An 11,836-nucleotide genomic window follows, 5' to 3' on the forward strand; every position below is an offset into this window, starting at 1 on the left:
TCTGAAAATTTGCTTAGAATTAGCCATTCTATAACAGAATATGTACCATTTATAAAAACTGTTCCATAAATAAAAATATTTTTTTAAAAAAAAAATAAGGATATTAAAACTCATGGATGAAGAAGAATTTGGGTCCTATAGTGTCACTCTAGTGTCACTGAGCAACAGGACATGCATTCTCCTTTATATATCGGTCACTTTCTGAAGTCAGGGAATCAGAAATATAAGGATTTCTTTCACTGCCATGGATAGACAGTCCTTTAGCAAATACCCAGTTGACGGCCATAATTGTTTTTCTGTACAAAGCCCCTGCTATGGGCCTGCCTTTCTATAAAACTATACATCTTGTTAAAGGAATAGTTCAGTGTTAAAATAAAAACTGGGTAAATAGATAGGCTGTGCAAAATAAAAAATGTTTCTAATATAGTTAGTTAGCCAAAAATGTAATGTATAAAGGCTGAAGTGATTTAATATATAACTTGTCAGTCAGATCACTACTTCTTGCTTTTCAGCTCTCTTGGTTTACACTAACTGGTTACCCTGGTTACCAGGCAGTAACCAATCAGAGACTTGAGGGGGGGGGCCACATGGGTCATATCTGTTGCTTTTGAATCTGAGCTGAATTCTGAGGGTCAATTGCAAACTCATTGAACAGAAATGTACCATGTGGCCCCCCTTCAAGTCACTGACTAACTCAGAGTTATAGAGCTGAAAAGCAGGAAGTTGGATTCTGGCTGTTTTATTAGACAACTGTTCACTCCAGCCTTTATACATTACATTTTTGGCTAACTAACTATATTAGAAACATTTTTTATTTTGCACAGACTATCTATTTACACAGTTTTTATTTTTACACTGAACTATTCCTTTAATATTTATCAGTTCTATGTTCTAACTATACCCCACTGCTCTTTTACAAAAAAAAAAAAAAAAGAGTCAAATACACTAGAGAGTTTCCCTGCTTCTTATGTATATTTTCCTCTCTTCTAAAGAAACTGAACGAGCAGGCAGCAGCCATGTTTGAGTCTGGAGACATGGATGAAGTGAACAATGGCCTGGCATCCATGAATGAGCTCATCGTCCCGTGTCTGCCCTTGCTGCTAGTTGATGACATGGAAGAGAAGGACATTGTAGCCGTGGAAGACATGAGAAACCGTTGGTGTTCCTACCTGGGCCAAGAAATGGAGCGTATGTATCTAGTGCATTCTACCAATGAGCTCCAGAGATGGATAAAGACGGCTTCATTTGTACTAAATCTATCTATATCATATATTACTGTTAAAAGACTGCTAAAGCCACAGCTGAACATTGCCTCATAGTATAGGGACACTGGGGGTCACTTATAAACACTGAGCAAATTAGCACCAGGACAGAAACCCATGCTAACCAATCCGATATTTGATTTCATTGTTCAACCTGCAGCTGTCTGAAAAAAGAGCTAATCACCAATTGGTTGCTGTGGATTACTGCCCAGGTTTAAATCTGAGACAAACAAGGCACTAAGTTTGCCCAGGTGCAGTAACCCATAACAACCAATGAGATGTTTGCTTTAAAACTGGTGACCAGTTAATGCTTCCTGCTGATTGGTTGAGCACCTACATATGGAGGTATGTCCGTAAATCTATAAAAAGTCATAATCATGTTATTTTTCGTGTTCATTTTTCAGCAAATCTGCAAGAAAAGCTGACCGACTTCCTGCCAAAACTGCTTGATTGTTCGACAGAAATCAAAGGTCTAAACGACCCGCCAAAGCTTCCCAATTTCTCCACACACGAACTGTGCGAGCGCTTTGCCCGAATCATGTTGTCACTTAGCCGAATGCCTGCGGACGGGAGATAAACTACGCCCCTCCCCCCTCCCGTTGTATAGAAGTTTATTTCCCCCCTAGTTTTTAATTCATGCCTTCCTGTCACAAAGGTTTGCTTCGTTGCTGCTACCGTTTTTTGGTTTTTTAAAACTTTTTTATGTTATGAGATGCTTAAAGACACACACACGACCGTATCCACTTTTAGCCAGACTGCAGACAAACCCCAGATACGCATGGCAACCGCGATGTGTTTTAAGCGAATCCGCCGCAACCAAAAGATTGAAGGCGAAAATGCTTTGCCACGTTTCTGTGACAGTATTACTTTGCTTTTATCTACAGAGCCTAATTTTATTAACCACCATGTTTTTTTTTTAATGTCTGGACCTTTCTGTGACAGCTGCCATTTTAATTATCCGGTGCCATGTTTTTTTGTTTTGTTTTTTTTTTTTTTTTTAAAAAAGAAAAAAACACAGGAAAAAACATGGTGCCTGGTAGCTTGTAAATGAAATTGAAGAATAAAGTTTTATTTATGGCTACTACTGTTCGCAAAAAAACAAAAAAAAACAAAAGCAAAAAAAAAAAAACCCACCCTGATGTTGTACATTTGTGTATGAATAGATCAATATTTTTGATGAATAGAGAAATAGCACCTATGGGATGAGTTTATAAAGAAGAGCTCAATTTCTCGGTTCTTAACTCAAATTATGCTGAAGGATAAATTGTTTGGTTTCCAAGGAATTTTTTTTTTTTGTTTTGTTTTGATTTTTTTTTTTTTTACATTAGAAATTAGCACATTATTTCTGAAATAAATTTTGCTCTTTTAAGCTGTTTTCTAGACTTATTTTAATATGACTTTTTTTTTGTATCTGTCCATGTTGTGTTGATTAAATTCGTTTTATTGGTGTACAGGTATGGGATCGCTTATCCGGAAACCCTTCATACAGAAAGCTCCAAATTACGAGATCTCCCATAGACTCCGATTTAAAGGGCTTGTTCTCCTTTAAGTTAACTTTTAGCATGTTCTAGAATATCCTATTCTGAGCAACTTTTGAAATGGTCTTCATTATTTTGTATTGTTTTTGAATTGTCCTCTTCTTCAACCTCTTTCCAGCTGTTAGATGGGGGTCAGTGACTCTGGCAGCCAACCCAGTAGTATGTAGCCTGATTATTTTGATCTGGTCACATGAGTGTAGGGGGAATATGACCACTTATGAATGTTTCTTGGGGTAACATCTTCCCAAAACACACTTATAGACAGAATTTGCCTTTAACTTCTCTGTTGCAGCTTTAAATCCTCAGTAAAATTCAAAAATATTGTGTAAGTGACATGAAACGCAGAAGGCACAGCTTTGCTACACATAATATGAACGTCTGTTAAGATGAAATATATAATATGTACACTAATCAGGACCATATCTGGCCTAGAAATGCCTAGAAAAAAATTAATTAAACCCAATAGAATTTTACCCAATAGGATTAAACCCAATAGGCTGGTTTTGCTTCCAATAAGGATGAATTATATCTTAGTTGGGATCAAGTACAAGTTACTGTTTTATTATTACAGAGAAAAAGGAAAGTAAAAAAAAATTGAATTCATTGATTAGAATGCAGTCTATAGGAGACAGCCTTCCTGTAATTGTGAGCTTTCTGGATAATGGATTTCCAGGTAACAGATTCCATACCAGTACTTGACCTTTCAACTGAATATTGAAAAAAGCCCCACTTTTTCCTAAACATGCCTAAAATCTGCACTATTTTGTGAGAATCCCTTTTGGCTGGGTTTGCTACCCTGCTTCTTGCTACAATATACTATAACAAATTAGTAAGTAGCAAAAGAGAGCCCAGATCTTATTAATGGGTCCCTTTCACCGGCTGCTTTCTGTGTAGCAAGGAGACCATTTTTATGGGCATGGTTATATCGAGAAGGCTTTTTTTAAAGGAGCTGAGATCATGGGGTTGGGTGCTACTACTGGGTGCTCCTACTACTTTTATACAGAACATGACTCTAAGGGAGCTAGCACACGGGCAGATTCGGTGAGATTTAATCACCTGGCGACTAATCGCCTCTTGTGCGGGGCGACAATCTCCCCGAACTGCCTTCCGCCTGCTATAATGTGAAAACACCAGCGCCAATGCACTCGTGGCGCTTAGATTTCTGAAGTTGCCCGAAGTTTCTTCATGTGGCAACTTCGGGCGACTTTGGAAATCGAAGCATCGCGAGTGCATTGGCGCTGGCGTTTTTGCATTATAGCAGGGGGAAGGCAGTTCGGGGAGATTGTCGCCCCGCAGAAGAGGCGATTACTCGCCAGGTGATTGAATCTCACCGAATCTGCCAAGTGTTCTTGATCCCTAAATAATACAAAAATAGAAACATTTGGAGATGTTCAGCTTATTCATTAATACAAGTCACACATTGTAGTTTTGGTACAACCCTTCGCAAAATTTTCTTCCAATGAGATCTAGTACTGCGTGTTCCCACACCATTCATGGCTATTCAATACACACCCCATAAATGGGAAGCCCCTCATTTTATTCTGCAGTGAGTATAAAAAAAGGAAAGTCCCCAGCTTATAGTGGAGATTCATCCAACATGTCCAAGTTCCATTGGACAATACAGAAACACATAGAAAATATTTACTTTCACTAATTAAGAGCTGAAGTGCAATTGGTAGAAACAACCAAACTTTCATTTTCTAACTTTTAAAATTGATTTTGGCAACACAAATCAGCCGGCTTGTGGTTTTATGTACAGGAGTGGGAACTGCCCTATTGCTTGCCCTGTCACACAAAGCCTTAATAGTCAGCACCCAGCAATATGCCACTTCTATCCTTAACAGGCTGTGCAAATCTGCACAAAAAGAATGTTTTAACACAATGCAGTAGGGAAGGGAACAGAAAAGCTAGTGACTGTGTACACTGGAAGATTGCATGTCTTCTTAACTCTGGAATTTTATATGACAATGTGTATGAAATCAGGTAAGACACACCAGACTCTCTCTCTCCCTCTCTCCCCCTCTCTCTCTCTCCCTCTCTCTCCCTCCCTCTCTCTCCCTCTCTCCCTCTCTCCCTCTCTCCCTCTCTCCCTCTCTCTCTCTCTCTCTCTCTCTCTCGTGTGTATGAGATCCACTATCTGGAAACCCATTAAACAGAAAGCTCCAAATTACAGAAAGGCCGTCTCCCATAGACTCCATTTTATCCAAGTAATCCAAACTTTTAAAAATGAGTTCTTTTTTCTCTGCAATAATAAAACAGTACCTTGTACTTGATCCAAGTTAACACATAGTTCAGGGGATACTGTCATGGGAAATTTTTTTTTATCAAAACGAATCAGTTAATAGTGCTGCTCCAGCAGAATTCTTTACTGAAATCCATTTCTCGAAAGAGCAAACATTGTCAATTTCCCAGCTGCCCTTGGTCATGTGACTTGTGCCTGCACTTTAGGAGAGAAATGCTTTCTGGCAGGCTGCTGTTTTTCCTTCTCAATGTAACTGAATGTGTCTCAGTGGGACATGGGTTTTTACTATTGAGTGTTGTTCTTAGATCTACCAGGCAGCTCTTATCTTGTGTTAGGGAGCTGTTATCTGGTTACCTTCCTATTGTTCTTTTGTTTGGCTGCTGGGGGGGGTGATATCACTCCAACTTGCAGTACAGCAGTAAAGAGTGATTGAAGTTTATCAGAGCACAAGTCACATGACTTGGGGCAGCTGGGAAATTGACAATATGTCTAGCCCCATGTCAGATTTCAAAATTGAATATAAAAAGATCTGTTTGCTCTTTTGAGAAATGGATTTCAGTGCAGAATTCTGCTGGAGCAGCACTATTAACTGATTCATTTTGAAAAAAATAATTTTTCCCATGACAGTATCCCTTTCAGCTTTACTGGAAGTGAAACCAGACTATTGGGTTTATTTAATATTTGCATGATTTTCTAGTAAACTTAAGGTATGAAGATCCAAATTATAGAAAGATCTGTTATCCGAAAAACCCCAGGTCCCGAGCTTTCTGGATAACCGGTCCCATAGGTGTACATGATGCATTATTTTTCCATTTCATTGCACTGCCAAACAAACACCAGCAGGGGGCAGTAGGACACTGTTTTTCTTTTTTCTCTAGTTCCTTTCTGACAGTATAAAAGAATTAAACCCTTTATCTTCCACCTCACATTAAAACTACATCAGTTATAAAGATTCCGTTATTGTGATGAAAGGCCCAGAGGAGCATCTGAAACTCCAGCCTTTAGTTCTCTCTAGATGTCCCAGTTGTCTCGTGTTGGGCCGCTGACTCCTGAGAATGAATTTCACCCTTGGGACTGACTTTCAGGCTGCACATTAATGGCTGCTGTTTAGCGGTGCAACTCAGGATAGCAGAAATGGGACGTTTATTTGGATCAGTCCATTGCCAATTACATCATTAAATTAGGGGGGTGAGGGGGACTGCAGGTCAGGAATGTAGAGGAGAATTTGGACAAAACCCAAGGCTAAAAATAAAATAAGGATTTATTTCTCTTAAAGAGGGATAACTAACCCCAGATCTAAGTGCAGGGATATTTGCAAATGCTCGGGTTTTCATAGATGCTATTACACACTTTTCCTTCAGTGTATTGCACTCATGATATAATATCAAATATATAGGGGACATGTGCTTGTTGATCCCTGTAGTAACCTGCGTTATATATATCAATACGTTTTATGGAGCTTTATGTATGTGTGTACAGTATGGCAAGTGTAAGAGGCCCATTCACTAAGTTCGAGTGAAGGAATAGAGGAAAAAAACTTCGAATTTCGAAGTGTTTTTTTGGCTACTTCGACTTCGAATTGAACGATTCAAACTAAAAATCGTCGAAGTACTGTCTCTTTGAGAAAAAACTTCGACCCCCTAGTTCGCCACCTAAAAGCTACCGAAGTCAATGTTAGCCTATGGGGAAGGTCCCCATAGGCTTTCCAAGTTTTTTCTGATCGAAGGATAATCCTTCGATCGATGGATTAAAATCCTTCGAATCGTCCGATTCAAAGGATTTAATCGTTCGATCGAACAAATTGCGCAAAATCCTTCGACTTCGATATTCGAAGTCGAAGGATTTTAATTCGCCAGTCGAATATCGAGGGTTAATTAACCCTCGATATTCGACCCTTAATACATCTGCCCCCTAAGTGTAGCGCACTGATCCTGCATAGTTACATACTTATATACTTATATAGTTACATAATAGTTGCATAGATATATAGTTACTTAGTTATATAGTTAGTGTCACGGTCGGCACCCTACACCAGAACAGATGCCAAGCACCCTGGTCTCGGCTCGACTTCACCAGTTAAGTGACCGCCTTTGGCCTCGGGAGGAGCCCTCAGCTTACTCAGATGCCACCTGGACTTAACGAGAGGTGCAAGGCATAAGTTCTGGCAGGCAATGGGGCACGACTGTTTACTAGGATGCTGGAAGATAGGAAGCCACCAGGAACAGGCGGGCCGGGCCAGCTCAAGCAGTAGAATAGTCAGGCCATTATCAGGATTAGAGATAGTAGAATAGTCGGAGAACAGGCAAGGTTTCAGGATTGGAGAGAACAATGTAGTTTCAGGCAGGCAAGGTCAGGATTGGATAGGTCAGAGTAGTAAGCAGGCAAGGGTCAAACACAGTAGATCCAGACAGGAATCACAATAAACACCCAGGAACAAGCTAATTGAACCTAACAACGGGCAAGATCCTGTAATCTGAATGGGCTTTGTAATACCTTTGAATTTCGCGCCAATTGCGCGCTGGCGTCATGACGCCAGCGCGACTGCACCTTTAAATAACGAACGTGCGCGCGCCCTAGAGGAAGCCGGCACAGGAGAAGGAAGCAGCGCGACGGGCATCCGCGCCGAGGACGCAGCGTGGACCCTGCTGCCGCTAGACCACCAGGGTAAGTTCCTTACAGTTATATAGTTACATAGTTAATTACATAGTTACATAGTTAGTTAAATAGTTATATAGTTCCATAGTTGTATAGTTACATAGTTACATAGTTGTATAGTTACATAGTTGTATAATTGCAGCAGCACTCCGATGTTTGATCAAAAAAAAAATTTTCGTGCAACAACGGCAACGTCATTGTACATGGTGTGGGGGCACTTTATATGCAGAAATACAGTCTATACAAAGTGTAAAGTAAAGTGCCACACTAACACAACTCACTGTTTGAAGCCTCGGGTGCACGCTGTACTCCTCTCTACACAGGTTCTCTACACATGGGTTAAACAATTGCAGAACACGGTTCTCAAACCAGAACCACACAGGAACAGTTCAGTATAAAAATAAAAACTGGGTAAATAGATAGGCTGTGCAAAATAAAAAATGTTTCCAATATAGTTAGTTAGGCAAAAATGTAATGTATAAAGGCTGGAGTGACTGGATGTGTAACATAATAGCCAGAACACTACTTCAGCTCTCTAACTCTGAGTAAAGCTTGGCCATACACGGGCCGATAAAAGCTGCAGACAGACCGAGTCAGCAACTTATCAGCCCATGTGTGGGACCCTCAGATGGGCTTTTCTGAACAATATCTGGCCGATTGTCGATCAGGCAGGGTTTAAAATCCTGTCGGATCGCGGCCGCATCTACTCGTATATGCGGTCCAGAGATCCGCCCGCCTGTAATAGCTACATTATGATCCGGTCGTTGTGCCCTAGGGCCCACGATCGGAACAGCCCGATATCTAGGGTTGATGGTTGCCACCTGTCCAGTTTTGACCCAGACAGCCAGATAATTTGAAGGGCTGCCCGGGCCAAAACTTCCTGCCCGGTTTTCCAAATCAGGAAAACCGGGTAGGATTCCCCATGATTGATCACCCCCCGCCTCGAAGTTGCCTCACAAGGTAACTTTTGGCGTCTTCAGAAAACGAAGTGATCCGCTGGCAATTTAGATTCTAGCCGGCGGGAAAGCTTTTTGCGGAGATTAGTAGCCAGGAGACTAAATCTCCCCGAATCTTAGCGTGTGCCCTTACCCTAAAGCACACCTTTTGTACATATGGGAACATGTAGATCTGCCATATTTGACATAAAGATATAATAAAAAAAATAAAAAAATTATCATAGTCTGACATTTTCACGTGTGCAGAATCCGACATGAACTCACCAGGTCTCTCATTTTGTTCCATTGTCTAAACTGATTCCAGTTTATTGAAGACATATATAAAATTGTTCCAGGGTTTCCCTTTTATCTTAGACATTTTAAAAATGTGTGTTTAATGGCCAAAGTATTATATGGTGATTAGATGTGGGGTAGTTTGGGTTTAAAATCATTTTATCTACGTATAAGACAGGATCCATGTGCCAGCTGGGAAATATCTGTCTGTTACTGTATATGCCGTACAATGGAAAGCTTTTTACATTGAAGCATGTGGGTATCAAACAGAAACACAGTTGCTATTAATCACGGGATAAAAATTACCTACAGGATTTTGGATCTGCTATGGGTACCAGGTTAGCTCCCTGTTTCTTAAAACGTCATGATGTTTCAGGCATAATATTCCATTAGTAAAGAGTTTGTTTTCTTTTTATCAACATAAACACATTTCAGAGGAGGACTTCCTGCTGCAAGAATGCATATACGGGTATTGGATCCGTTATCCGCAAACCCATTATCCAGAAAGCTCTGAATTATAGAAAGGCTGTCTCCCATAGACTCCCTTATAATCAGATAATTCAAATTTTTAAAAATGATTTCCCTTTTCTCTGTAATAATAAAACAGTAGCTTGTACTTGATCCCAACTAAGATATAATTAATCCTTATTGGAAGCAAAACCAGCCTATTGGGTTTATTTCATGTTTACATGATTTTCTAATAGACTTAAGGTATGAAGAGCTAAATTGCAGAACGATCCATTATCCGGAAAACCCCAAGTCCCAAGTATTCTGGATAACAGGTCCCACACCTGTATTCATAAAAGCTGTCAACAGCTCTTATTTATTCATATAGTTTCAGCTTATTTTGCAGCACAGAGATTATACATCAATTAAATTCTGCCCCAGTGGAGCTTACAATCTAAGGTCCCTATAACATTCAATCCTAAAACGGCTTCATACTCTCCAGACAAATAAACGGATGAAAATGAAAACTCGATTTTGTTCTTCCGTGAAAATCAAAGGCCAGACACGTTTCATGCTCATAGCTATGATTAAGTGCGCCTGCGCCCCTGGGGTGTGTGAAGCCGTCTCAAGATTGAAGTAATTTGCTCCCATAAACTAAGGGGTTGGGGCTTTGCGCACCGGGACCTTAGGACTCTTCGGCAATGGTGAGCTATGTTGATTGAGCAAATATAATACCTTGTCTCCATGTGCTTCCCAAACGACTGGCCCCGGTTTGTGCACCGAAGTTAATTTCAGTATCCAGGTAGGAATTGAGACTCTGATGCTTTTAGTTGGTGGACATATCGTCTTTATGATGAGGATTATTTTTGAACCTTGCTAATAAGCTTTCAATTACATATGTTTGTAGATTAATTGTTCCGTTCCCTATTACATTCAGGCTAATTCCATCAGTGGCATTTTCGCCTACTTTCTTACCTTTGAATTCACAGGGCGAAAAGTAATATTTTGGCACACAGTTTAAGCAGAGGCTAACCTGCCTGTAGATTTGTGTTTGGGAGGAATCCATAGTAGCTGGAGGAAAGCACATACAAACTCCTTGCAGGTAGTGCCCTACTGGTATCAAATCTAGGACCCTAGTGCTGCATGGGTAGCCAGTATGAACTATGCCTAAAACTGCATTATGCTGGGCCATTGTTCCCCTGGGCGGGTTCAGACTTGAAACACCCACGTTTCCTAGATCAAAAGTCTGAAAACCACTAACATAAAGTGGTCACTGAAGTATATCAAGATATGAAAGCACAGCTGCACTGGAGGGAGCCAATCAATGAATGAAATCCTAGCATGAAAATAATGGGGATACATATTGGATTATGGCCTGGAATTCTTCATGCATTGCTGTTGAACTGCTTTGTATTCCACTGAACTATTCTTACCTTTTCATGGCCTTAACTGTTAAGACCTTGCTGTTCTTCTTCGACTTGGTTCTTATTTTAAATGCATTCTCTGTGCTCTCGAGCCACTCAGTTGGTTTACGTTAATGATTCTGAAATGTTCCGCTTTGCTATTTATCTTGAGAAGCACTTTAGCGCTCTTACAGCATGTCACTGCTAAAGCAGCTATGGGAGGCTTCATCACGCAAGTGATGTTCTTGTATCCAGTAACTGGTTCTGAGGGTACCATGACTCATTATTTATGCCTCTTTAGGGCCGTTTAATTATATTATTTTTCAGGAAGTTCTAGGAACTAAGGGAACCCATTGTTTTCTTAATTAAATGAAAACTGTGGATTTGGTACACCTGAAAGTAGAGTCCTGCAGCGGGTAGGGTACCTGCAAAAACCTGCAGTACCCTGCAGGTTGCAGGTAGAAGTTTCAGGAGCGGGTATAGACGCGGGTCGGAGGTTCTCCGGGTTTAAGGGTCAGGTCGTGAGTCTTCTCAATAGCAAGTTTTACTCCTTTTTTTCTGATCACGCCTACTTCTAACGATTTCACTTCTGGTTTACAATGACAGCGGGTCGCTGATCGGGTAGATGATAATGTACTTTCGGGTCCAAACGGGTAAGTATGTGGGTTGCGGTTCGGGTTTAACAAATTGGTTCCGCACAGAACTTTACCTCAAAGGTCTAAAATTGATTTCCTGGAAGAAGAGATCGAAAGTGGGAAATGGAATGATTAGTACTGGTAATTATTACAATGTGACAGTACTTGTAACCACCTGCAATAGTAAGAAATATGCAGGGTGGGCAGTTTGTGAGCATAGGACACTAGAAAACAAATGTTTAAGGATAAAGTTTGAATAGGCTGTGGCAGAAATGTCTAATAGGACTGGAAGAAGAAGCCAGCTGAGTTTGTTAAAGGAAATTAAGGAGGGGTCCAAAGGGAGGAATGACTAGAGCTGACAGACAGAACAGACTGGGCATTCAGAGTTTGTAATGCCTGGGGGTGGCACTAAAAGCAGCCTCAGA

General features: G+C 40.5%; 1 protein-coding gene across 3 annotated transcripts in view; it reads left to right on the forward strand.

Moving 5' to 3' along the window:
- The window catches only part of usp25.L (ubiquitin specific peptidase 25 L homeolog), an 86,958-nt gene extending 84,597 nt beyond the window's left edge, over positions 1–2,361 (forward strand). For 2 of the 3 annotated variants that reach the window (XM_018245124.2, XM_041581020.1), the window contains 2 exons: positions 993–1,188; positions 1,667–2,256. In XM_018245124.2, coding sequence (XP_018100613.1) covers positions 993–1,188; positions 1,667–1,839 — 369 coding nt within the window. In that variant the 3' untranslated portion in view covers positions 1,840–2,256. 3 annotated transcript variants of the gene reach the window in all.
- Positions 2,362–11,836: the final 9,475 nt, after the last annotated feature.

This window comes from Xenopus laevis, chromosome 2L (assembly GCF_017654675.1).
Source record: "Xenopus laevis strain J_2021 chromosome 2L, Xenopus_laevis_v10.1, whole genome shotgun sequence".
NCBI classification, from domain to species: Eukaryota; Metazoa; Chordata; class Amphibia; order Anura; family Pipidae; genus Xenopus; species Xenopus laevis.